Source organism: Heterocephalus glaber, unplaced genomic scaffold (assembly GCF_053883595.1).
Source record: "Heterocephalus glaber isolate CG9 unplaced genomic scaffold, H.glaber_assembly_v1.0 deba00000901, whole genome shotgun sequence".
NCBI classification, from domain to species: domain Eukaryota; kingdom Metazoa; phylum Chordata; class Mammalia; order Rodentia; family Bathyergidae; genus Heterocephalus; species Heterocephalus glaber.
The window spans coordinates 14,070,656-14,098,411 of NW_028258171.1; the positions used below are offsets into that span (position 1 = coordinate 14,070,656).

At 39.0% G+C, this 27,756-nt stretch overlaps 2 protein-coding genes across 4 annotated transcripts in view; one reads left to right on the plus strand and one right to left on the minus strand.

Moving 5' to 3' along the window:
- The window catches only part of Styx (serine/threonine/tyrosine interacting protein), a 118,661-nt gene that overhangs the window by 30,993 nt on the left and 59,912 nt on the right, over positions 1–27,756 (plus strand). The window contains exon 11 of one of the 3 annotated variants that reach the window (XM_004835525.4): positions 10,590–17,731. In XM_004835525.4, the coding sequence (XP_004835582.1) occupies positions 10,590–10,597 (8 nt within the window). In that variant the 3' untranslated portion in view covers positions 10,598–17,731. Of the gene's footprint in view, positions 1–596; positions 19,570–27,756 lie in introns of those variants that run through there. The other 2 variants (XM_087207992.1, XM_087207994.1) reach the window with 2 other exon arrangements.
- Gnpnat1 (glucosamine-phosphate N-acetyltransferase 1) lies at positions 7,593–14,015 on the minus strand. The gene is made up of 5 exons (XM_004835526.4): positions 13,854–14,015; positions 12,834–12,896; positions 11,181–11,308; positions 9,826–9,887; positions 7,593–8,762 (listed from the first exon to the last, which is right to left on the minus strand). Exons 1-5 carry the CDS (start codon positions 14,005–14,007, stop codon positions 8,615–8,617), a joined length of 555 nt encoding a protein of 184 aa, XP_004835583.1. The 5' UTR covers positions 14,008–14,015; the 3' UTR covers positions 7,593–8,614.

Below are 27,756 nucleotides of genomic sequence, written 5' to 3' on the forward strand. Positions count from 1 at the left end.
CATATCACTGTTGGGGATATTGGTATGGGTTTGATTCTATGTGGGAAATTTTGTACTATCTGCTACATGCCTTCCTTTCTATCACCCTAGACTTGTTGATAATAAAACAGTGGATTCAGTGGAAGAATACTTTCAGCTGCTTTTCATAATAGCATCTGTGAAAACATGATAATTTTGTCTAAAATTCATACAAAAATGATTAATTTCTTGAGGTTTATGTCCTTAAGTTACATATTTTTATATCTAAAAAGGTAGACTTGGTGACCAAACTCTGGGTAGCATTCAGCTTCTCAAAAATGCTAGCTTCACAGTACTTAAACTTTTAATATGTAAAGAAAGAATTAACTACAACACTATTTTATTCTCAGGAGAGAAAATATAGCTTGTCATAAGGATAAAAGGTTATTTGGGTAATTTCCAACAAAATAACTTGTTAAAAGTTTAGCATAAATAGTTTACCATAAAAGTTTACCATAAATTCAGTCCTGAAATTATCTTATGTACACAGTACCACTTTTTGACAGATTTTTACTAGCTGTTACATTCTAACATGAACTTAATGAATTCCCATTTTATGTTGACTCAATAACTTTTAGGCAGTTTAAAGAGAACACATGAAGAAGAAGATGATTTTGGAAACATGCAAGTGGCAACTGCACAGAATGGCTGACTCAAGAGTAACATTATAGAGGGAGTGAATTTCAGTTTGAAAGAGAAAATACTAAAGATGATGACAATATAAAGTGGTAAAAACACAAGTAGTTTCCTTTCAGTTACATGTTGCTTCCAGAAATGTTTCTCTGCAACATGTTAAGAAGATGTCGGACTTCTGCAGTAGATGGCATTGATGGTTTTACTTTTTTTTAACTTTACAGTTTTATTATAAACTAAGAATTTTGGACTTGCAATGAGTTATTATTGCAATAATGCACTTTTCATACTTGAAATTTATTTGTATGATATAAAGTTATTACTTTAAACAAAATGGAAGTTAGGGGGGATTTGTTTATCATTTTTGGGTAATTTATAACAAAAGAATTTCCTAGGGTTTGCTACAAATTCATTTTGTGTTCTATATATTACATTTAAAAAATAATTTTACAGTTACATTTTATGATGGAACCCAACATAACAGAAGTGCAGGCATTGCCACTTTCTTAGTATAAGACAATAAATTAATGACCATTTTTAAAACCTTGATCCCTTGTTAATTAGCTCTCCTTATTTCCACTTAATCCAATTAATGCTTCCTTTCTGTTACCTTAATTCATTTATTCTTTAGGGAAAAAAAGGTTTAATGATCAAAGAAAGATGTTTTGCTTTATAGTATAAGATGCTCAAAAACAAAGGTAGTGTTAAGATTTTCAAGTGACTTTCCTCTTTTCCTTTTTCTTTCAAAGTGCATAAATTTCTGGTTTTTTGAGACAGGGTCTTGCATATAGCCCAGGATGGCCTCCAACTTGTGTTCCTCCTGCCTCAGCCACCCAAGTGTTGGGATTACAGGCTAGAAATACATAAATCTTGATACTGAGTTCTTGCACAGTATCTCCTCAAAACAGGACTGCCAACTTGCTTGTTTTCTGTCCTCATCTCTGAAATTTGTCCCACTACAAAGAAGGGGCTCTCTGCAGTCCCTCCCCAGCAGTCCCCCCATTTTCTGGCAGTAGCTTCCACCCACGGGGGAGGATCTGCTGTTGTTTTTCTGATGAGCTCAAGGTCCACAGCCCTGGTAATCAGGTTCTTCCTGGAGCATCTATGGATCCCCGAAGAGCTGCAGCAGCTTTTGTACAGGGAACCAGTGGACAGAAGTATCGTTCATGTGTCCATGAACTGGAGCCTGAGGACACTCGCTCCTCCAGGCCTCCCAGCTTTGCAGTGCAAAGAGAATCTTCCCGTAGAGTCCTTGTCCTCAGCCTCTTCTCAAGGCCTCTGAAATGTCCCATATGTTGGTCATCTGGAAAGGGCTCCTGCTGGCCAGTTGCTCCATAAAGGGTGGTTGGACAGGACCGTCCCCAGGGAACACGTTGAGATGGTGTGGGACAGATGCTTCACTTGCTCTCCTTGGCCCCCTGAGAACCACACTGTCAAGGGTGTTGGGAACTGCAGTGTCAAGTGGGCCAACAGTATGTCAGACCCAGCAGTGACTTCCAGGAGCCGACACTGTTCCTGAAGAAAACCAGAAGCACCTGCTGCACTCTGCTGTGACGCCACAGGCGAAGGTCCCAACAGGGAGCACACGCACTGCACGTGGAGACTCCCTTGGCCAAGGTTTCACTGAGCTGGAGGTAGGGCTCATGTGGGACCCATCTGATGAGGAGTCGAGATGGAGGAGTCTCCCCACAGGAGCCTTCATTTGTTCCCGCTGTCCTCCACCACTGAGCTACAGCCCCAACCCTTTTTTTAAACAGGGTCTTACTAAATTGCCCAGCCTGGGCTCAATCTTGGAATCCTCCCTGCCTCAGCCTCCTGGGTGCTGGGATTACAGGTTTATGCCACTGAGCCCAGCTTCTACTGTCTTCTAAGCTATCGGTGATGGTTTCCACTTCGGAACTCTAGAAATCAGAGACCGTCAGGCTCCACTGGACCACTGTGCCCCTGCAGCTCTGCCTGCCTCTCCACAGCAGCGCCACCAAAAGCCTCTGCCAAGGTCCCAGCGCCAGCTTCTCGGCCCTAGCCCATGCTCTCCCTGTCTGCTTTTTTGAAGCCAAATGTTGTGCCTGTTCTCTGAGTTCCCTAGCTGTTTCTACCTTTGTTGGAATGGTTCTAAACAGACTGATAAACCAGTGTAACACCATTTTTTTTTCTAAATGAAGCCCCCAAAAAGAAAAGTGCCTTGCATCACTTTAAAAAGTTAATCCTCATTGACCTCTAAACTAGTAAATAGGCCAGTGAAAAGCTCTTAATATTTTTGGTAATTTCTTTTGTCTTTATTAGTTTAACCTGAACCTTGACGAAACATTACTAAATTATTTGGAGTATGGGATATTTACTTCTTCATTTCATATCATCTTGTTTCTGTGAAGTTTCAATTCAGACACTTTTCTCTGAAGATGAATTTATTGGGGAAAGTGATTTGTGCATGTCTTTTGTGAATTTTAAATTAGCATTTTAATCAGTTCTTTACGTTGAAGTAATCCAAATTTTCCCCATAATTTGCATTAGCAAAGTTACCTTATAGGTCTTTAGTTGTTTATGTTCTTATTTATATGTCACTAAAACTGTTGCTATTTTGAATATGTGAGGGAAAGGGAGTGTTTTTAACTTCCGTAGTTGATGACCTTAGGGCAGCACAAACAAAACTCCCCTCACCTCTCCATCCTGTCGAGGTGCTTCACAGAGTGGTCCTTACTGATGGGACAATGTTCATACCTTCCTGAGTCCCGGACACGTTGCAAGGCACCGTGGTACACCGGTTACTGACATGCTTTCCTCCCTCAGTTGTAATAATATAGAAAAAGCTGTTATCTAGTATAATGGAAGAGTGAAAACTAATTTAAAATGGCTGTTAATTAGGAGTCAATTTCTCTTAACCCATGTGATAGTCCTGTTCTTATTTCCATCCCTTCTCCTATTTTGCCACCCTGAAAACAGATTAACCCCATGATGGTCCGTTTTGTACTGTGTGATTGGGTCATCTGTTGTCGTAGTCTAGTGGAATTCAGATGCCATTGGATGTTCAAAATTCTAGTTGATAAAGACCTAGATAGCGTGGCTTTTCTGTATATAAATCATTCCTGGGTAGATCAGCAAAACAGTCTCTTGGAATGTAATCAACCTATGATACTTCATTCAGCAGAAACTGCTTAAAATAATTTTTATGAAAGTAAATGTGGATTTTACAACTTAGGCAGTTACAACCTAAGAGTTTTAAAAAATTATTTTGGTAAAAATACATCATTTCTAGAAGTCTGCCTAAAATTACAGTTGCAATAGCACATGCCTGTAATCCCAACTACTCAGGAGGCTGAGACAAGATTTCATGTTTAAGCCCAGCCTAGGCAATTGAATGAAACCCTGTCTCAAAAATAAAAAGGCTGGGAATGTAGCTCAGTGTTATATAAAGGCCCTAGGTTCAGTCCCCAGTACCAGGAAAAAAAAATTGTTATTAATCTGATTTGTAGCTGTAATTTTCAATTTTTTCTAGCCAGTATCGTTTTTATGTTGTCACTAAAGTGCCTGCCCAGCACTGTATACTAAAGACAGTTTCTCTTAAACACAAGCAAAAGAGACTGCCATCATCTTGAGTATAAGAGCAGTGAATGTGGACAAAACACAAGATTATTCTTTCATATAAGAAACATTGAAGATTGTTTTTTCTTGGATCTGTTCGTCTACATTAAATGTTCAACTAGTTCTTCAGTTAGCCTCTCCTAGTTTTGGTTTCATTCTGCGATCCTTTTATTTCCAGTGATGGTTTGTGATAGTTAACTATGATAAACTTAACAAATCATGTTTTATTTTCTAGAGCATTTGAATAATGTATGACTCCCCAATTTTAACATCAAATATGTAATCTGGGTACAAAATTTAAAGTGAAATTACCTCAAAACATTACTGTAATTGATGCAATTACATCAATTGGATTACTGTCCATTTTGAAAGTATGAAATAGCACTGAAAATATTCAAACTGGAATGGCAGTTTTCTTCTAATTTTATCTAATTGGTTCGTGTTAATTTCTTATTAGATGTTTAAACAATAGTTAGCTTTATTTGTATCTACTCTGGTGGAAATGTTAAACCATGATAGCTTTTGGTATCAGCTCTTAACCACTCAACTTATAGAGCAGAATATTCATCCACTTTGGGGTGGGGGGATTTTGTGCTTAATCTGAGTTTAGAAATACTGTCAGAAAATGTTAAGCATGCCCTTTTTGAGAAAATATTAATGTTTCTAATTGTCCTGTTGCCATGGTGATTCAAGTGAATTAGAAGTATTTAACTGCAATCTTGAATTATAAAGTTGAGATGTATATATCAGGAGCTCAACTTGATGTAAAGTAAATGAGCAGTTACCTGGTGGATTTTTAAAAAAAATAATTGGTTTAATCCATAATCCCATATCAAAACATAGCTTCACTTCAGTATTTATCTTTTTCCATTCAACAGTGCTAAAATAAGGAAATGATAAATAGGTAAGAGTTACTTTTGTTTGTTCATTAGAAAAATAAGTTTCTAGAGTCTTTGCTGGATTTTCTTTGTCTTTCCTATCCATGGCAGCTACAAAACAAAACAAAAAAATCACTCAAAATATTTTACATGTTAAATACATGTTAAATACATGTTTACATGTTAGCTCTCTTCTCAACAGAGAGTTGCCATACCTCACAGTTCAAAGTGTATTCTATAGATCAGTAACATTATACTGACATGTAATTGCAATTTACTATGCAGCAAAAATGATTCAAGAAGAGAATAATGTACAGTGTCTGTTTACCTTTGTATAGACAATTGCTTATGTTACTCTTTTAACATTTGTACTTGGGTAAATGCTTATGTATGTATAGGAATGTCACAATGCAAGATGCTGCTAGCTCAGGCACAAAGTATTAAAATTATTTTGTGAAGACTGGTGGTTATATTAAAACTATTGTGCCATTATACTTCAAAGATTGAAAAGCTCATTCATATGGCTTTTAACTGAGTTTTACTCCCACACATTTAAAAGGATGAATGAATACTGGATATGGAGGAACACTTGTGGTGGCACACAAAATTACTGTCGGTAGACTATACAAGCCCTAAATTCCAGCTAACGTATTTTTAAAGATTTAGTTGTACAAGTTTAGAGTTGGAAGTCAGGGAATTCATGCATGAAGGAAATGGTAGATTCTGGGCAGAACCACTTCCAGCCAGTTACAAAAACAGCTGCTCTCATAGTATCCCTCTTCCTCTCTTAGCCTACCTACGTACTGTGCTTCACCAAATTTAACCTTCCATCAAAACAGCACCATTATTTTAAGTGCCACTCAGTACAGTGTTCCTGCTGTGGCAGGCCATTGGTCATACAATTCATCCCGACTTCAGAGATGTTAGTATATTTTTAGGATCAGTGAAATACTAATATACAAAATATATGGAACAAGTCACAACTGCCACTTGATTATACCTTTTTTTTTTTTGGTACTGGGGATCGAACTCAGAACCTTGCGCTTGTGAGGCAGGCACCAGAACCACTGAGCTACATCCCCGGCCTCTTTGGTTTTTTTTGAAAAAAGGTCTTTCTGTGTAATTCAGACTGGCCTTGAACTATGTAGCCTAGGCTGGCTTTGAACTTGTGGCCATAAATGCTGGGATTATAGGCATGCACCACACCTGGCTCATTATACCTTTCAAAAGCAAACCATGCTCAGAAATGTGGATATAGTTCATATGTTTGTTTCAGTTTTTTCTTACTCATTTACAGTGTGGCTCAGAAATAAGCACTGCTTATTAACTAAAAGCCAAATACAGATTAGTTTTCCTCAGTGGCACAATCTTTTATACTCTAAACCTTATCTGTAACTGTTTTCTATGGGAGGCGGTTAAAAGATTTTAAGAACAAAATTCAGATGGATTTATTGAAATACAGTGGTGCCTGTTTATGAACTTGTTTTATGATTTTGGGAAGGATGGCTGTGTTTGGGGAAGATAGCTGTGATCAAGTTCATCACCTGATGCAGAGTTTATGAATGGAAGAAAAATTTTGCTGAATGCTTTGTGGTTTTTTTGGTACCGGGGATTGAACTCCTCAGGTCCTTGTGCTTGCACAGCAGGCAGTGAAACCACTGAGCTAAATCCCTGGCCCCCTGAATGCTTTGTTTACAAACTAAATAATTCGCAAACAGAAGCATTTGTGAATTGAGGCATTAGTGTTATGAATCTTATTTTTTCCTTATTGGGAATCAAACTCAGGACCTTGCGCTTGCCAAGCAGGCACAGTGCCACTGAGCTAAGTCCCCGGCCCTACTGTACCAATCTTACAGGTAATTTTACCTTGAATACAGTGGACCCTCAAGTTACAACTGGCCTGATATATGAACACCTTGGGTTAATTAGGTTGATGGAAGATTCATTTGCCTCTTGTTACCTATAACACGTACCCAGGTTTACTCCAGATCTCAGCTGTATTGACTTATAACCAACTTGAGTTACAACCAGCCCCGAGGAACTGATCGAGTTTATAAGCCAAGGGTCCACTGTAGTTCAGTGTTAAGAAATGCAATAGAGCATATTATTTTGCCTTTTTATGAGGCTTATTCAAAATGGTTTTTAATTATCAAAATGTACCTAATGAAGCTGCTGCCAAGACCACAGGACTCCTGAAAAGACAGAACTTTGTTGCTTTCACTAGGCACAGTTCATCTGTGTAGGTCAAAAGGTAAGTATACACCCTCTACCGGTGAAGGATTTCTGTTGTTCTGGAAAGCCAACTTAAGCTAACTGCTTGGAGTAAATCCAAAATCCAGCTGAAGTAGTATGACTTAGAGATGAGAAGTAGCTGGTTCTTCCTTTCCAAGTTTGTTTTACACAGAGTACACAAAACTCAGATAACTGAACTGAGACTTCAATTGGAGACTCAAGAAAAGCATAGGCAAGATTCTAACAGAAGAGTTATTCATATGAGCAGGTTTAATGTAACATGGACATGGAATGCAAAAGATTAGAACCTTTAATAAAGTATATTAATTCCTCAACTTTAAGAAATAATTAAAATAAATAAAACAGGACAGTGACCAGAAAAATAGTACCATTATAATCACATTAAATAGAAAAGCTACCATGAACATTTTCAGAATGAGACAAATACAGTGCCAAACATTTTAAAATATTCCCCACAATTTTGTAATATTTCATGTTTCACAAAAACATTAACCAAAAGAAAGGCTTCAGTACCCATAAAAAAAGAAAGGTAAAAGTACATATGCCGAGAGTTGCTAAAATACCTTTTCAGGTTTTTTTTTGGTACCAGAGTTCGAACTCGGGTCCTTGCGCTTGTGAGGCAGGTGGTGGCACCACTGAGCTACATCCCCAGCTCAGTCTTGACCTTTATATTCGCCCTTCAGTAATTCTAACAAATGAATAATATTTCAAAGATAATATAGGTAGTACTCCCATATGAAACTATATGCACTTTTGGTAAGTAAAACATGTTTTCCTCTGGACCCTATCAATTTCATAATTTACATTTCTTTAAAAGGCTGATCAAGTTGTCTGCCAATATTAGATCAGCAAATGTTAGCTGAACTACATTAAATCCAACCTTATGTAATCCATATGTGAGAAATGACAGCAAGTGTATGTAGATGAATGTGGTAAGAAACAGCCATGATCAGTTTTAAAAATGAGCAGCACAGCTCCTTACTACTCATACTCTTTACTACCAAGAAACTAAGCCAAATTTTAGAAAAATACAATGCGAGAAAAGATTCCAGTTAAAAATATATTCATTTGGTTAAAAATCATCCCTTTATAATACTTATTTGTGATCTGAATTCACAGCATGTCCCACCAGCCTAAGGTAATCTTCTAAACATCATCGTACTTGGGATATTTCAGTGTGCTTTTCAGTTCAGTGCTGATGGAGGCCACTGGGTGCAGCACATCAGCTCCTATACAATTTTCTTAAGTGACTTTTAGTTTAGAAACCTCTGGCACATGTAGTTTTCTTCAGAGACTGCATAGCCAAACTTCTTATAGAAACCAACATTTTGTGGTAGACATTCAAGAGTAATCTTGTAACAGTTCAGTTTCTTGCTTAGCAAAGTAAGGGTCGACAATAACCTGAAATTTTATAAAAGGGTGGGGAAACAGCATTTATTTAAAAAGGATTTTAGTAACAACAAGAACTTAGTGTTGTATAAAAAATAAGACTAATTTTTATTAGAAATAGTTTAGATCTTGGCCTTTCTCAATGCATTCATTTAAATATTAAAATAATATGTTGATAAGCATTTAAATCACCATTTTACTTAATTTCAAATATACTTTTTCTAGAAGTTAATAGAACAAATATTAAACTCTTAAAGCCTTTTGAAAATAAGATTTTTGTTAACACTGAAGACTACCACCCCATATAAAAATATACTCAAATTATTTTATCAAAGGTCTTTGTTCTAAATCTGTTCACACTAAGAAGTGAACATTCTCACATAGAATGGACACATAAAAGCTTTGTTCTTTAATCATTTTAAGGCTATTTTAACATTTGTGAAAAATATGGATTAGATTAACTCAAGATTGGCCTAAAAATATAATGTGGACACCAAGCCAAGGAGAGTACCTCTTTATAATAGGAGATAAAATCATAAAATTGTTAGGAAATTTTCCTGAAAAGTTTTCTCATGTTTGAACAGAACTAAAAAATTTAAATCCTTAAATTTTTTATAAAATTATAAAAAGTATGACTGAGTTAAACGGACAAGAATACTAGAAATCAGTCTGTTTTGTTCACTGATAATTCCTAATACCTAGAATAGTATCTGGTACTTAAAATTTACTCAGTGGATTTCTTAAAACTCCAAAGAGATAATAATAAAAAGCACCAAGTTCTATCACAAAATAGGCAATAAACCTGTATAGTTTACAACAGTTGACATTTCCTTTGTTTTAGAGAACTGGCACAGTTTAAGATGTTATTGTTGGTATTGGAGTATATTTTAAATTCTCAAATTGAGGCAAGACTATATACTACTACTTTGTTTCTTCATTAAATCCAGGCCAAGCTACAGTATGAGAATGAATTTATACTTAATGGAGCCTAGAAAGAACTTCAAACAGAAAAACAAGTATCTTGAAACTAAAGTGAAACAGAATACTCAGGGTTACCTTATTTCTGCTTACTTACAATTTGCCAAGCTGCTTTCCTCTGCATTCATCACTAACAACAACATCTTCTACTCTTCCTCTCTAAAAATATAGTGATTAAAGGACTGAGCATACACTTTTTTTGTTTTGTGTAGTGCTGGGGATTGAACCCAGAACCAAATAACACATGCTATAAGTGCTCTACTACTGAGCTACATCCCCAGCCCCAGTCTAGTTTTTTTTATTTTGGTACTGGGGACTGAACTCGGGACTTTCTGTTTGGGAGGCAGGTGGTGGCACCCCTGAGCCAAACCCCTGGCCCTAGTTTTGTTTTTAGTGAAACCAAGAAATGATAGTTGGCAAGAATTTATTCATAAATGTTTTATAAACTTGAACTTTATAAAAAATTGAAAAAATTTTTATTATCACAAAGGAAATAGTTTTAAGGAATCAATTTGGGGCTTAATCATTTTTTTGGCTGTACTCTCAAACATCCACCCTTAATCCACTGTTTTAAAGGAAATCTCAGAATCCACATGAAAGTATAATCTTGTCATAAATAGTACATCCAGGGCCAAGGATTTAGCTCAGTGGTGCCGCCGCATGCCCTCGCAAGCACAAGGTCCTGACTTTGATCCCAGGTACCCAAAAAAAGTACATCCATCATTGTACTCTTTCCGTAGTAGTAGTTTATTTCAAACAGCCAGATAAGATTTATCCTAGTGCAGAAACCCCATAACCCCATCAGAATTCATAAATTACAGGATACATGCCAAGTGTTCTATCTTTTTTGTTTTTTTGCAGGGGATTGAACCCAAGGCCACACTATCACTGAGCTACCCACACTTCATTTTTTATATAGAGACAAGGTCTTCCTAAGTTACCCAGGCTGGCCTCGAACTTGTGATCCTCCTGCTTTGCTCCAGCTTTTCTTTGATTATGTAAGGAGTTTTTTGTTTTTACTAATTTTATGTGAGTTTATGAGGGATAAAAGGGCACTACAAAACAAGCATTATAAGTGTTACAATTAGAATGGAATTACAGTATTCCATGACCTTTACCACATGGAAACTGATAGAAATCTGTACAGATGTAATAGACTCTGAAGAAACAGACCATGAGGGATTTTAAACTGTTACAGGATACTTGGTTTTTCTATGACTGCACCAAATCTAACCTTTACAGAACAATTTCAGCAAACAGTTCACACCACTACTTTTTCTTCCTTTTGTAGCCCTCAAAAATACACCAGGAAAATGTCTGGTAAAAAGGGATTTCTAAGAATCATGTAAAGCAATGACAAAGACAGATTTGTCTAATAAAAATTCTGAGTCCATTTTCCTAGAAAACACCTATCTATCCATTTTACATGTAAGCATTAATGTGAACATATACCTTAGCACAGGAATGGATGAATTTATGTTCGATTATCAGAGTTGCTGTAGCAACAATCTGTCCTAGGGTCACATCTTCCACAACTATAACATAATAATCCCCAGATTTCTTCATATGTTCAAAAGATTCTGTGAAAATTAGAGAAAGTATTATATTGTAGACATTCTATTTATTAGGTACCAGAAAAATACTAGGATTAATTTTTAAAGCTACCTTACCAATTTACTTTCCATTTCTAAAAATATTTATTTGAAATGAGTTGAAATAGCTGAATTAGTATTAATTGAACCACAGTCCACACATTTAATCTCCTAACAAAAAAAAGGCTAAATTGTACATTTTACTACTTCTACCACTAATTAAAACTTCAATACCTTCATTACTTTAACTAGATTTGTTTACCCTTTACACCCAACAGATACTCAAATAAAACAGAACTTTGCAAATTCTAAGCATGTTTATATTCTGTAATTCTTAGTTTCAAAATATTTTGACAAAACAGTTTTCAGTTTTCCCTTTGTGATTTCAAGTGTTTCATGATTACACACTGGCTCTTTTAGAAACAGAATCACTGTTTTTGTTTGCTTTGAAAGCACCTTACACAGTAGGTGAAAAATGACTTCATTTACAAGTAATTTTTCCAAAGTCACATAATAGGAGCAGAGATACTTTTCTCTCAAATAATTTTTAGTATTTACACTGCTGAAAAAACATGACTGCTAATCTGTTACACATGCAAAGGAAAACTGAGGAGTTAAAGACCAAGCTCTCGTTTTATTTCCAGTCTCATTCTATATAGGGGTCTGAAGTGGGAAGAATAGATGTAATGAAGGAAAATAAAGGATGAAAATCAGAAAATTATGGTCTTAATTCTCAGGAGGGTTGGAGTACAATACAGAGCTACCTATTAAAGGAAATGGACAATTACAGAAAATAGGACAATGCAGTGTTAGAACACTGGATAAAATTAAGACGGTTTTAGACTTTTCTTTAAATAACCACCTACAGGGCCTGGGATTTAGCTCAGTGGTTCTGCTGCCTGCCTTGCAAGCACCAAGGTCCCGAGTTCAATCCCCAGTACAAAAATAAAAAAAAAAACCACCTATGATCTTGTGTAAGACATTGAATCTCTCTGGATACCCACTTTTCTCACATCTCAAAGTGGAGGTGGGGTGGGGAGCGGTGTTGGTGCTGCTAACTTTACAATTCAAGCTAAGAACAAGAAAAAGAACATATACTCATATACTTAGGGCTGGGGGTTTAGCTCAGTGGTGCCACCACCGGAACCGCAAGCGCAAGGATCCGAGTTTGATCCTTGGTACCAAAAAAAAAAAAAAACCAGAACTTACACTTTTGCATTTTTTATTTGGTAAGGATATTTCTATAACCACATAGAAGGAAATACTATAAGAAAAACTGAAAAATATCTAGAGCTGTCCCTACATCTTACACAGAAGTATCTAAAAATAAAGTTATTTTGCAAAACCAGGTAATTATTACATTTGGATTCAAGACAACTCAGTCATATTAAATGTTTACATAAGAAAATATCTGAATCATTTCTAGTCATCTGAACAAAAACTCAAAAACAGATCTGTAAGCAAAAAACCTTTTTTCCTTTATTTTCCTTTAGGAAAATGCTGTAGTACTTACTCATAAACTGTTCTGGGTTGACAACTCCAGTCTCTGTCAGCTGACCCAGTACCTTAAAAAAACCTATTTTTGAAAAGAAATTTTAAGTCATGAGAAGAAAAGCAATGAAGTGACAAAACATGAAAGAAGCAGTAGTATGTTAGCTGGTGGGACATGAGCAGTTAATGTTACAAGATTAAACTGAAACCTGTTTTCAGTAATCACTAACAAAGGATTATAAACTTCACCAATGGTTTTGCCTGTTTAGTAAGATTTCTGGAACAGTGCAAACCTTAATATCCAGTATTTTATAAAGCTAGCACATACATTTTTTTCAGTGTAATATGTATTAAGTTCAATGCAAGAATATCAAGTTTTCCCAAATATGTAATTTGGTTTGAAGTACAAGATTCTCACTATGGCAGGGCATGGCAGCACACCCTGTAATCCCAGCCCCCGGAAGGCTAAGGCAAGAGGCCAGTCTGGACTACATAGTGAGATCTTATCTCAAAAAAAAAAGATTCTCACTATGATACATGGCCAATTTGAACTACATAGTGGTGAGACCCTGTCTCAAAAAAAAAAAAAAAGGGCCGGGGCTTTAGCTCTGTGGCACCTCGCCTGTCTTGCAACCACAAGGTCCTGAGTTCGATCCCCAGTATGGAAAAAGAAAAAAAGACAAAGTTAGTTTCTTCAGATTTCTCACCCAAATGAAGTGTGAGAAATAAAATGTTTACTTTTAATTAGCAAAGTTTAAGGAAATTATGTTGGAGAATTTAGATGTTAAAAAAGACACCTTTGCCTCTGTTTATGAGGAGTCTTTTTGGAAGAAGCACTGTCATATTTAAGTCATTTGAAACATTTCACAATAATATTCTGTCTTGGCCATGGTCACTGGAACTGAATATCCCAGTCACTTTCAAGAATTAAGTACAAAATAGTGCAAAAATCAAATATTTTTAAAAGTTGTGTTTTAATGTTTATGGAGAAAACAAAACTAATTTAATAGTTTTAATCAGGATTGGCAAACTGAGTCCATACCTCTGTTTAAGTCAGCAGTACAAAGGGGCCTCAAAACCAAGCCTTCTCCGGGATGTGTTGGAGAAATGTCTGGAGAAAACGTAGCTGTATTCTGGCTCCAGTCCACTTCTCTTAGTAGACTTGGGTCAAACATAGGTGTTTCATCAGGTTTCATCTTTCTAGTAAGGCCTAAAATAAAAATTTTAATGTTAAGGCATTTTATTAAAAGAAAAATTATTATGACTGATGAAAATACTAACTTCTTAATATAAATTAATGCAATAAGAAGCATTCTTTAACAGGCTCCCAAAAACTATGTGTTCACAGTAATGGTTGGTCTTAGCTGTGATAGACAATAAACCAAGTGCTGTTGGATTTTGTTTTCGTAGCAGGATTTCTAAAACCCTATTATATAAGCATCTAAGCAGCTTAAAAATAGCTGCCTTCAAGAGGCTGAGGCAGGAGGATCATGAGTTTGAGGCCAGCCTGGGCTACATAGTTCTAGACAAGCCCATCACAAAAAACTAAAAGAGCCAGTGTTTTTCAGGCTACTGAAAATAACCAATTATGGTATTTCCCCTCTTCTTGAACATTCAGAAATGAACAGGTTCTCACTAATGGTCTTATAAGACTAACCCTAAATAATACATATCACAGTAGGAGAAATGAACAATTTTACAAAGCATAAAATGGGGTAAATCATGTTGTAGCAAGAAGAAAACGATCTTCCCAATAATCAGAAGACCGAACCTCCAGTTTTTATTTCTATTCCTACTGAACAATTTTCCCAATAAACTCACTCCCTATTTCATAAGTCACACAGCATACTTTAGGGCACATATTCTTAAACTTTCCTAAAAATAGGTAAAATTTTTGCCTCTGAGCTGGGCATGGTTGTGCAGGCCTGTAATCTCTGGACTCAGGAGGCTGAGGCAAGAGGATCTGAAGCCAGCCTGAACTACATAGCAAAACCCTGTCTCACACCCCCCCCCCAATTCTGCCTGTCCAACCCCCTATAACTGTATAAAGGAATGCTATGGAACAGTACAGGCTTTGGGAAAGTAGTATGGTATAATAGAATTTAACCCTTGCTCAACACTATGTGCCAGGCACAGTTCAAAGAACCTTACATATTACCAATTCATTTACCTCAACAACCCTTCAGGGTAGGTGTATTGGTTATCTCCATTTTAATAAATAAGGAAATGAAGGCAGAGATATTAAGTAACTTACCCAAGGTCACAAAATAGAGCCAAGATTTAAACCCTAGTAGAGAACCATGAGCTTTGGAATTAGGCCTGAAATACAAATGTCAACTTGTGATCTTAAGGTAATTAAACTATTAAAATCTTATTTTCCTCATTTATAAAGTAGAGGTTCAATTATTAGCAGGAGGAAAAGAATTACTGTATGCAAACTAGCTCTTAGCAGTACCCAGCACACTGGGAATACTGAAAAAATATATTCTACTTAGTAATATATTTAAAATTCACTTCATACATTTTAATTCATGAATCAGGCACTGTGCTGTGTACAGACTACAAACATATGACAGATTATTATGTTTCTGTTAAACCAAAAGTTAGTGTTCTTGGATAGGAAAGAATAAAGATGTAGTCTGGTATGTACAATGCTGAGGTTTGTTTTTTGGTTTTCTTCCCAGAAAAGTTTCAGATCAAATTATAACACTATTCCTAGGACAAAAAATATTGAGCAATGGTTATAAATTGTGATGATTAAAACAATAACTTGTATCAAGTGAACAAGCTTACCATCCATTCTAAACTCTTTAGTAGGTTAATTTTAGGGCATGAATTTTAGTGTTTGTCTTTGATAATTGGACCCCTGAGGCTTTTGTTTGTAATCTCATTTGAAAAAGGGGTAACAACATCATCGTTTCTCAAATATGCAGACAAATAGGCTATGTATTTACTGATAAAACATGTACATTAAATGCAGAAAACAAAAAGTATTAATATTTTAAGTTCCTTAAGGCAACATCCTAAACATTTTGATTGTGTTATTTAATGATGAACATTAATGAGATTTAAAGTTAACTAGCTTTCTTTTTCTTATAAAGTTGCTTGAGTTTACAATAAAACATAGCCTGGAAGATACTCAAAATAAGCTTAGTAGGGGAGAAGTGTACAGGAGAAGAATTAGGATTAGGAAGGGTTTAATGAATTCTAAATATTTCCTGAGCTTTTCTTTAACCAGCTGATTCTATTCTCAAATGATTACAAAAATCGGTAATCCTGGCTGACATTTGTGAAGTACTTTATAGTTGTTAACTCTGTCAAACACAGTGAAAGATAGTCATGATTTATCCCTGTTTTAACAAGGAAGGAGGAACAGCATAGTGTATTTGGGGTAGGTTCCAGTGCCAGGGAGGAAGAGTTAGAATTCAGAGGGCGGTGCCAGGGACAGCTTCACAAGGTCCGGACCTCTGCAGCACTCAGGTCCCCTTTGCTTGGTTGAAATGCTCTGGTGCTCTTAATTTGACATTCTTAATAATTTTTTAACAAGGAGCTCTTCGCACAGGTGACCACAAATTATGTTGCTAGTCCTACTAGGCAGAATGAGTTCAGACTCTATGCTAAACCATTCCACCAAAGAGGTACTAGTTCAGATGAATTCCCTACTTACTGTACAAGGGTTGAAAATTTAGCCAAGACAGCACTTAGAACCTACACTTGAAAATGAGAATTTCAGACTAGACAAAAATATAACCAAAGCATTCTGGGTAGAAATAATCCATTAATCAGACAACCAGAAATTAATATCAAAATGTTTTTATCAGCTATTTTACAAAACACAGCCATGATTCTCACTTTATTTTATTCTGTCCTTAAATAGTAAAACTTTGCTGGTGTCTAACTGATATAGTAGGAAAGATGTGATTTGATACCAGATTTCCAAAGGACATTAAAAGGAACTAAATGGAGGGGCTGAGGATTTAGCTCAGTGGCTCCGCCGCCTGCCTCACAAGCACAAGGTCCCGGGTTTGCTCCCCAGTACCAAAAAGAAAAACACTACATAGATAATGTATTTGGTTAACAAAATAATATTTTAGCATCTTAAGATGCCTCCAGGCACTGCAAAACTAGGAAATTTCATTATCAGTACAGCTGCCTGAAGTGCAATCTTATCATTATTATTACAGTCTTATTTTACAATTTTTAGATTAACCCTAAAAAGGAAACCCTGGCTGGAGCTCTGGGGTAGCTGAACACAAAGTTCCTGGAGGACAGCACAGCCAGAGGGCACGAAAGCAGAGTCCTCCTTTCCACATGACTCTCCACCTATGCTGCTCCCTTTGTATCCTTTGTAACAGGCTTTAAACCAGTGAACAACCCATGCTGAAGAAGCCCTAGGTCCCTGAGAAAAGCCATTCTCTCAGCAAAGGTCAGAAGCTCAAGGGACAAACAGAAAAGCCAAAAACCTCTTAAAAATTTCCATTTAGAGCTGGCATGTGCTATATCATTTCCGCCCATAAACACTGGTCAACTAGCCACGTCCAAAGTCAACGGGAGGGAAAGTACACTCTTATTTACAAAGAAGCCATAGTAAGGAAAGAGAAGAATGAATTGTAAACAAATGACATTATCTAACACAACTTTCCAGTAATAAAGAGTCAAATCAGTTCTGACACTGGCTACCCAACAGACTAATGAGGTTACACAACCGCAGTCCTGGTGGTCTATGTAGCTAAGGGTAAAATAAAAGAGTAAAGACTCTTCTAGTAAGATTTACAAAATGCGGCAAAAGAGGACAATCCCTATCTTTTTCATCATGAAGCTGTGAAGATGTGATTTATGGACTCAACCATATCCAAAACCTAATTTCTGTAATTACAGAAACTGTAGTAGACACGTGGAGATTAAAAAAAAACAAGTTTTGATGGTTTTAAGATCCTTTATTGTGTTTACCATTCCTACACTTGAAGTTTGGTTATGTGAACTAATAAAAATCCCCTTTCTCTTTTTTTTTTTTCTGGTGGGGGGGTACTGGGATCGAACTCAGGTCCTTGAGCTTGCACAGCAGGCGGCAAAACCAGTGAGTTAAATCCCTGGCCTAAAAATCTCCTTTCTCTTGAAAAGCAACTTAACCTTCCTTTACTATTTCTCAAGAACCTTTTCTGTTTAACCGCTAAAACTGCTAAATTAGCCCACAGTCAGCAGGCCAATATATTGCCTAGTCCTACCCCAATAAATGCCTAGTGAATAAGTAACAAATGATATAAGACTTATCTAGGTCACATTTCAGGAAATCAAGAAAAAATGGTTCCCACATAAAAACATCAAATTCATTTTTACTAGTACTGGGAGGTTTTCACTTGATTATTTTTTAAATACATTTCAACAATTTGGTTTCTCAGCTTCCATATAAGATCAGAATACAAATGGGAAGGAGCTGCTCCTAGAAAGCAATTGAGAACGAGTAGTAGACGCAGGAGACGAAGATTTAGTCAGCATACAAATTTAAAAACATCTAAGGCCAAATCTAAACTATGTCACCGTGTCACTATGCACCTTCCCCGCCCCTCTCCTTCAGTACCTGGTGAATTGGAGAAGGGAACATTTGTGCTGTCTGAGACATGAGAACTTTTCTCTCAATTTTATGACAATTTTAACAATTTGCCTACATTTTAAGTGTAAAGAACATTTCATTCGTAATGAAACTGTGAGCATTTCCCGACGGCTGACTTGATCTTCAGCATCTAGGCGTTGTTCCGAGTACTGAAGAGGAAGCTGAGGTGAGGGAATTGCCAAGACTAACTTCAAGGTTACGGGGCAAATGAGTGAGCGGGGACCAGAATCCTCTTACCACGTCTTCGCACAATAAAACACTTTACAGACGGCGATCTTTACATCGTGGAACCTGACAGGTGGCTCCGGCTCCCTCATTCAGCCCAAATCCTCCCTAAAACATCTAAATGATTCTGAGACCCGTTCCCAAAACGTACCCCGAAACCTCGCGTCCAACCTTAAGTGAGATTTCACACGAACACCAGCTCCTAACCAGAAGTCCCGCGCAGACAAAGGACGCCCCGCGCTCCCCGAGGCGAGGCCAGGCCCGACCCGGTGGGCGGGCGGCGGTCTCCGAAGCAGAAGCGGTGCGCGTCCTTCGCGCTCCGGCCACGACCAGAGAGCCAAGCCGGCCGAGCCCCGGCCCCGGCCCCGTCCGTCGCCCTCGCCGCAGCCCGCCGCCCGCGCAGCGTCCCGCCCGCGCCCTCGCCCCCACGCGCACCCGGCTGGCCCACACCTAAGCCCCGCTCCGCGGCCCGGGCAGTCCTCACAGCAGAGGCCCAGCAGTCTGCGCTCCCCGCCAGGCGCGTCGAACTCTACCCACCGGGCTGCAGAGTGCCGGATCCGGATCCGGCTTCAGCGCAACCCCACCTCCTGCCCTAGCAGCGCCACAGCGGGGAACCGCGGCCCAGACAAGGCAGGGCCTGGACGAGGCGGGCCCACACCTCCGCCCCGCCCTCACCGCTCTCGCGGGGCGGAGGCTGGAGGGCGACGCGGCAACCGCGGGCTCGGGGCTCTGGGCCGCGGGGCGGGGCTCGGGGCTCGTGGGCCGAGCTTAGGGGCGGGGCCACACGTGTCAGCGCTCGGGGGCGGTGGCGGCGGCACCGGAAGTCCGCCCACCGGAAGCACGTCCTCGCGGACCAGGACTTTCGCCGCGTCAGTCTCCGTGTGACGAAATAAATCTACCTGGGAGTCACTCACTGAGCAACGTAAGTGGTGACCAGCGTGAGTCTTGGGTTCTCAGGGCCCAACGGCGCGGCCTCTTGCCCCTTATTACCTTTTCTCAGATCCTGTCCATCCGTTAGGACCTGCGTTACTTAGTGGCCCTCAGGGCTCCTCGTTGCCAGGAGTTAGGCCTGAGTAACTAACTGTAGGTATCTTGTTATTTTTCAGATGTCTCTTTCATTGGAGTATTTTGTTTCACGATCTGAATTTCATAATCACATTTATTGCTGTTGTCGAGTTTAAGATCAAGAGTTTTGTTACTTTTAAATACAAAAGCTACAATACAATGTGTTTTCTTTTTACTACAACATAAGGTAGTAAGGAATTGGAAAAGGAATTTTCACAGAAATGTGAAAGTACTCTGTAGAAAATGGCTGTTAGCATCATGAAACGGTGAAGCAAAAGTATTGTAGTTAATTCATAGTTGTCTTTATTCCTTGTCCTTCTTGCAGCATTAAATGAAATAAACTTTGATATACTTTTTTTTTTAAAGAAAGTGATATTATAAATGAAAGACGAGAGTTAAGCATGGGGAGATTTATGTGTGCAACTAGTGAATACTGGAATGATAGAAATTCCTGGAAAGGAAATAAAAGGTTAAACCTGGGAGAAATCTAAGAACTAGTCAAACTTTTTGTGGTATTTATTATCACATGATGGATTCAAGTTTTATTGTTTATTCCTTCAAAGATGGCTCATTTTCTCCTAGACACTGTGGCTTCAGACTGCTGTAAATAGTGGCCAGTAGCTGCTGCTCAGAAATCAAGTTTTTGTTTCCAAGCAAAAGAAACCAACTCTGGGAAGATAGTTTACAGTCTGGTAGAGTAGTAGGGTAGAGAAACAGGTTCAGAAAATGTTAAAGCTCCCTATGAGAATATAGGCAGCTATGAATACAGTCACAGTTGTGCTGTGGCAAATAGCTTGATTAGATTGCCATCCCAGAGTACTTACCAACATAGCATTGTACTCAGGTGACATGCATGTCACCCAGCTGTGTGATGTCTAGGACAACTGATATTTTAGCCTTTCAGTTTCCTCCTGTCAAAGAGTCATACAGGGGAGATAGATATTTTGTAAATGAGAAGGGAGCCAAGAAATGGAAGGAGGGGAGAGGGAGAAGTAAAGAATTAGGATGTGTTGTGTATATGTACCAACTTTCCACAGTGAATGTAATCATGTACTGCAAACATGTAGTAATAAAAGTAAAAATTTTAAAAAAGAGTCATGCAATGTGGAGTTCCCAAAATGGAGACTTGGATCCTGGGTAGCCAGAACAACTACCTATGTACTTGATCATTACACCATGTTGTTATGCCATATATATTTTATTTAATATAATTGAATATGCAAAACAAAATATACATTTAATAAAGACATTTTAGTGATAATGTATGGGAGACTGGGCCACGTGATCAGCTGCAGATAATGGAGGCCTTGTTGACCTCTGGGGCACAGCCGAGGGAGTGGAAGGTTGCTCCCTCCTTTGTTTGTGTACAGGGATACTCACACCCACAATACGCCCAAGGGCCGAACAGTCAGCCATGGGCTAAACGAGTTGTTACGTTCCCATTTAATCATCTACAATTCTTCGTTCCTTAAATCATATATTTGCTACATTGCCTTGTTCTAATAAAAATGGGACTTTCCAGACTCCCTGAGCTCTCGAGGCAGGGGTCCTCTGGTCCCCCTTGTTTAGAAATTTGTCTTTGTTTCTTTATTCCATGTTCATGCCCCCAGGTCAGTTTGGAGGCTGGCTCCTGCACTTGGTGCAAGGACAGGGACCTGAAGAGGGGGAGTCCCACCAGAGTGGGGAATGTGACAAATGATGGGAAATCCTGCGGGGGGGGGGGCGGGGGATGCCAGCTGGTAAAAGTGAAAGTAACTTTGGAAACCAGGGCTATGGGGCAGAATTTATCTGTTGAAGAACAGTGCTATGTACAGCTGCTCAAAATGCTCTTAAAGCAAGCAGGAGCACAGGTTAGCACTCAGTCTTTGTCAAAAATGTTACAAGAAATCATTAAATACAACCCTTGGTTTCCCCAAATGAGATATTGATATTAGATATTGATAATTAGGATTGGCTAGGGGAAATCTTAAGCGAGCCCATTGACAAGGAGCCACTATTTCTCCTAAGACCTTTTCAGCATGAAGACTTGTGCACATGGTCCTGGGACCTTTGTTTACCAATGCTGCCTAGAACCCTACCACCACCCCCCAAGGAAAAAATATGTTTCAAAGAAGACTCTTGGCCCTCTGGACCCCCAGATTGCTCTGAAGATAAAAGAAAAAGGTGCATGTCCCCTTATCAGTGATGAGTGGGACAGGCTGGTCTAAGCAGGGACCCATTAGGTACCTGTGCTTTTTCTATCACCCTGACCCTAATAAATTCCCATCACCTGATCCATGAACATAATCCACTGGAATATAAATTCTTGAAAGAATTGAAACAAAGTGTATTGAATAATGGAGTCCAGGGTCCTTTTACACTGGGCCTTTTAGAATCCATCTTCGATATCTTGCATATGGCCCCCTTGGATATTGAACATGCAGCTCGCACTTGTTTCTCAGCAGGGCAGTGTCAACTTTCATGTGAGTTTTCGAGAATTGGCTAATGAACAGGCTGGTCAAAATTGATCTGCCGGGTGGCCTGGAATTAATGAGGACATGCTTTGGGGAACAGGCCCCTATTCTAATTTAGGACAGCAATTAACTTATCCTGATGAGGCCTGTCAACAAATAGCTTTAATGATGAAGAGGACTTGGAGCACCATACTGGAAAAAGGTACTCAGGTTCAATCTTTTCTGTTCTGGAGAACCATACGCAGTTTTTGGCAAGGCTTCAGGAAGCTGTAGAGGCAAATTCCTCATGCTTAGGATGCAGAAGTTACTATTTTACAGCTGGCTTTTGAAAATGTCAATAAAGATTCTAAACAGGTGGTGAGTGCAGTTAGAGCAACAAAAAGCTTGGATAATTACCTTAAGGCTTGTGAAGATGGCACAGAAAACTGTAAGTTCTTTATTGGCTCAAGCCATGTTAAGTCTCACTAAACAAGGAAAGAAAAATTTATCTGTGCAGTGTTTCAGTTGCAGGCAAATTGGGGATATTAAAAAGTGTCCTGGTCCTGCCAGAAAAGGGATAACCATACCCCCTCCCACAGAAGAGAAGGCTCCTGCATTATATCCCAGATGTGTCGAAGGGAATCACTGGGCAAAGAATTGCTGTCTCAAATATCACATGGATGGAGCTCCTCTGTCGGGAAACAGGAATCGGGGCCAGCCCTGGGCCCCTCAAACAACAGGGACATTTCCAATTGAAGCACTCAGCACCAATACCCAGTGGACATCTAGCGGGGCATTACATTCTTCACCTTTGGGACCCCTGGAAGCGCAGGACTAGATCTTCCTGCCACTCCCTTACTGGGGGAGACTGACTTGTAAAAATTCATACAAGGATATGGGGGCCCCTTCCTGAAAGGACAATGAAATTAATAGTTGTAAAGAGCAGGCTCAGTTTACAAGGGGTAGCAGTGATCCTCAGGTAATTGAGATTATACTGGTGAAATTCAGGTTGTAACACAATCCGTGAATGTTTGAGTTTTGAACTGAGAGATTATGTAGCCCAACTCATATTACTGCCAACCACTTCCCTGCTGCATATTGTGAGTTGAGAACGAGGATTTGGGAGTTCTTCACATTGGGAAATTTATTTTACTCACGAGATCACAGATAACAGGGCTGTGTGCAAAATTAAGATTAAAGAAAAATATTTTCAAGGACTCATGGACACTGGAGCGGATGTCTCTTTAATCACATCTCAGTGGCCTTCATTGTAGCCCACTAAACCAGCTGTTACTTCTTTAGTGGGACCAGGATTCCCCCAACAGGTGTTACAGGGTGCTTCCCTATACCTTATGCAGGACCAGAAGGGAAAACCAGAGTGTTCCAGCCTTATATTGCACCTGTCTCAATTTATGGGTTAGGGACCTACTGAAAGATTGGGTAATGTATTAGCCTCACCAATGAACCTCATGCCTGGGGAGCATGTTATGATACAGATGGGCTACAGACCAGGAGAAGGGCTAGGAAAAAATCATCCAGGGATTCCTGAGCCCCTGATGATTACTCCAAAATTAGGTAAGAACGGAATCTGCTGTCAGAACCATTTTTAGTTGGGGCCGTTGGTGCTCTCCCCCCCCATCCAGTACTTCTCTTCCTTGCAGTGGCACACAGATCCCTCTGTGTGGGGGGATCAGTGGCCCCTGTCTAGGGGAAGCTCCAACACTTTCATGAATTAGTCCAGCAACAACTTTCCTTAGGACACGTTGAGCCCTCAAGTAGCCCTTGGAATACCCCTGGTTTTGTGATTCCTAAAAAAGATAGGGAAAATGGAGATTATTACAGGATCTGCATGTGGTCACTGCTTGCCTAGTGCCTATGGGGACTCTAACCTGTCCTGCTTTCTCCCACTGCTGTGTCCCGTGAATGGCCCTTAATAGTTACTGACTATGGATGATATACCCCTGTCCACCTTGGATAAAGGGGAATTAGTGTCGTTGTTTGGGGACACCAAAAAATACTTAAAATCTAGGGACCTAGCTGGGTGTGTAGTGCACGCCTGTAATCCTAGCACTTGGGAGGCTGATGCAGGAGGATTGCTATGAGTTCAAGGCAACTCTGAACTACATAGTGAGACCCTGTCTCAAAAAAAAGTCTAGGCAGGGCCAGGGATTTAGCTCAGTGGTTTTGCTGCCTGCTGCGCAAGCCCCAGGACCCAAATTCGATCCCCGGTACCAAAAAAAAAAAAAAGTCTAGGGGCCTTTATCTCACTCAAAACTAAATATGGATCATTGCTTCTTATCAATATTTAGGCAGTATAATGTCAGCAAGGATGATTAGGAGCTCTGACTAAAATACAGCTGCTAGAACAAGTTCAAGGACACCCTGAGCTACATAGCAAGACCCTGTCTCAAAAATAATAAAAATGAAGTGATTTGATGTATAAAGAATTATAAAAACTAAACTGCGAAGTAACTTGCTGATGACTTCATTAAATATAATATCAGTCCCTGATAATTCTTTTAGCATTTTGCTGTGTTGAGAATGTAAAAGAAAAAAAGTAAGCTGCACAATATGTTATATCCACAAGCAGTTTTAAAGTTTTGAGTATTAAAGAACTGGTTCAAAAAATACACATTTTTTCAAATAATCTGATAGAGAAGAGGTACAATTTGAGTAGAAACTTTTCTTAGTCACATATTTGATTCTTCTACTTCAAAAAATGTTCTTTCTGGGCTAGGAATTTAGCTTAATGGTTCTGCCACCTACCTCGCAAGTGCAAGGTCCTGAGTTAGATCTCTGGTACCAAAAACAAGAACAAAAAAAAAAAATGTTCTTTCAGTTATTTACTTTCTGTTGCCACAGGAACAGGCTACACTGCATAAATTTTTGGTGGTAAATCCCAACATTTTTTGCTTAAAATGACAGTCTCAACAATTAGATGACTAGGATTAAAGCAGAAAATGAAATCAGCCTAGTTGAAGTCAGAAATTTTGCTCGTCTTTCCTGTTTGACTAAAATGTGAGGTCAGTCCCAGACACCACTGGGAGGATCCTGGCAAGGTCACTCTGTTGGAACCACCCTGCACTTTAAGGGAAATGGACAGGCTGATCACATAATGAGGAAGAACTTTTTGTCACAGACAAATTTGCCAGTGTTACTCATACAACTGGAATACAATGTTTAAAGGAAAATGCAGACATTGCCGGGAAGCTATGGCAGAAGAACTGTAAAGGGCTGGTGGTATGGCTCAGTGGTAGACACATGCTTAGCATGTGTGATGTCCAGCCCCAGAAAAAAAAAGAGGGCTGAGGGAGGCAAGGAGAAACAAAGCTGTGGCCAAATAAAAGAAATACAAATGTATGCAGTTGTATTTTCATGGCATGGAGAACTTGGAAATCTGGTACATAAGCAAACTTTTGTTTTCATGATTTATTTTGCCCTATGGATAACCTAGTTCACATGAGACAAAAGTATGATTGAAGAATATTGTTATCTTAGGAATGATCACTGCTGACATCCAGTTGGAAAAATTTTTAGGATGTGGAATGATTAATTTTCAGGATCAGATTGCCTAATCACAGGCCCTATTTAATCATGAAAACAGTTCTGGAATAGTGGCAAGATCTCAGTGTCAAATGAAGTAATGATGGCATCATCACGATTCGAAGGCCGCCCGAATTGCCTTGAGACCATGAACAGTAGTTTTAATCTCTAAACTCAGTTTTTTCATCTGAAAGACAGACACAAAATACCTTCTTTCTGTGTTACTAGAACGTTTTCAACAAAGTGTACCAAGATCCTGAGCCTCTCTTGTAAGCAGAAACTTAAGCAGAGGGAGAAATAACAATAAAAGGATGGTGCTGTCAAATAGAATGTTCCCTGTGTTCATTTCTAATTCTCCTCAGGGGCAGTTTCCTTTGTTGTCTACCTGAGAACTAGAACTTTGCTTTACACTCTCTAACGTATCCCAAATTCAGTATTCGGGCATCATTCACTTGTTCATTCTTTTAATGAGATGATCATTGCCCAAATATTAAAATCCTGCCTTGTGCCCAGCAATATGTGAGGGACTAGGAGTACAAAGAATAAGATAGGCTCTGGCTCCCTGGAATGCACAACAAAGTGGGGGAGACCAACATGCAAGCACTCACCAATGCTCTGAGTTTAGGAAGAAGTACCAAATACTGTGGGAGCTTTCAGGAAGGGGTTTTAGACATTTCAGAGTGAAAACAGGAAAAATGGTAAGCTGGCTATGCAAACTCCTTAGGTAAAGGGAAAGTGCTTTAGGCAGAGGAAACAGCACTGGACTGATTTTGAAGTACTGAAAGGAAACCAATGTGGTGACATTGTAGAGTGGCAGGGTCCAGATTTCATAGACTTGTTTCTCTGAGGGTAGTAGGAAGCTATGGAAGCTTTTGTTTGTTGGTTTTGACTTACAGATTTAAGCAAGGAAGTGACATGACCACTTGCATTTTTCAAAGATCATTGTAGGACTGGGTGAGAATGGAGGAGGTGATGGCCCACAAATAAAATATATCAGGGAAACCATCTAGAGGACCAGTGGAGGAAATGGATTCTGGGAGAGACAGACAAGTGGAGGGAAACAAGTGAGCTGACTCAAGAGGTGGTTAACAGAATCAATAGGATTTAGTTGTGAGGTGTGATTGTTTGGATGCCATTTGAGTGTCCCCTAGGGTTTCATGTTTTGAAAATTAATTTCCATTGTGAGGAATTTAGAGGGTAGAAACTTAATCCAACTATGGTATTTAAAGGTGGGGCTTTGGGGAAGTGAGTAGGAATCAGATTACTAGGGTGGAGCTCCATAATTGAATCCTGCTGGTTTTATGAGAAAAGGGAGCGAGACAGTCACACATATACATGCCCATAAACATGCACACTCTCTGTTTCTTGCCAGAAAATGTCCTCGGCCACCTTGGAGCCCTGCTAGCAAGAAGGCCAGCACCAGATGCAGCCTCTTAAACCTTTTTTCTTTACATACAGTTTTCTTAGTCTGTGGTGTTGTATTTTTGACAATGAAAAAATGGGACTAATACATGATGGAAAGGTGAATAAATCAAGAATGATTTCCAGATTTCTGGCTTAAGCTAATGGATGGGTGTTATTTACTTTAATAGGAAACAAGAGAGGTGGCCATGAAGGAGGGACAATCTAAATGAATCCCAGGGTACAATATACACTTAATACAATGTGAAAAACACTAAGTTAATGAATAGATGAGAAGCACATTCATCAATGTTTAAAAAAAATTTTTTTTTGAGACAGGATCTCACTATGGTGAACATTTTAGAGCTTTCAGTGATACAAACAGCCCGCTGTGGCACCTGTGCCATAGGTTCACCACCAGTTGCTCTATGTACTGCAAGTCTACCTTGAACTCTCTGTGTAGCCCAGGGTGGCCTCAAACTCATGATCCTCCTACCTTACCCTCCCAAGTTCCAGGATTGTCAGTATTGAAGTTGTGTACTGTCTTGTTTTTGGTACTGGTAATTGAACCCAGGACCTTCATAATGAGCTATGTCCCCAGCTTTTTATTAGTTTTTAACTTTGAGACAGGGTCTCATTAAGTTCCTAAATTGCCCAAGCTGGGGTTG

Excerpts from the sequence above, each read along its gene's own strand:
- Gnpnat1 (XM_004835526.4), bottom strand. The coding sequence starts at position 14,007 with ATGAAACCTGATGAAACACCTATGTTTGACCCAAGTCTACTAAGAGAA. Across the intron at positions 11,309-12,833 it reads CAACCCAGAACAGTTTATGA|AATCTTTTGAACATATGAAG; the intron begins GTAAGTACTACA and ends TAATTTTCACAG. Across the intron at positions 9,888-11,180 it reads TCATCCATTCCTGTGCTAAG|AGAGGAAGAGTAGAAGATGT; the intron begins GTATATGTTCAC and ends CTATATTTTTAG.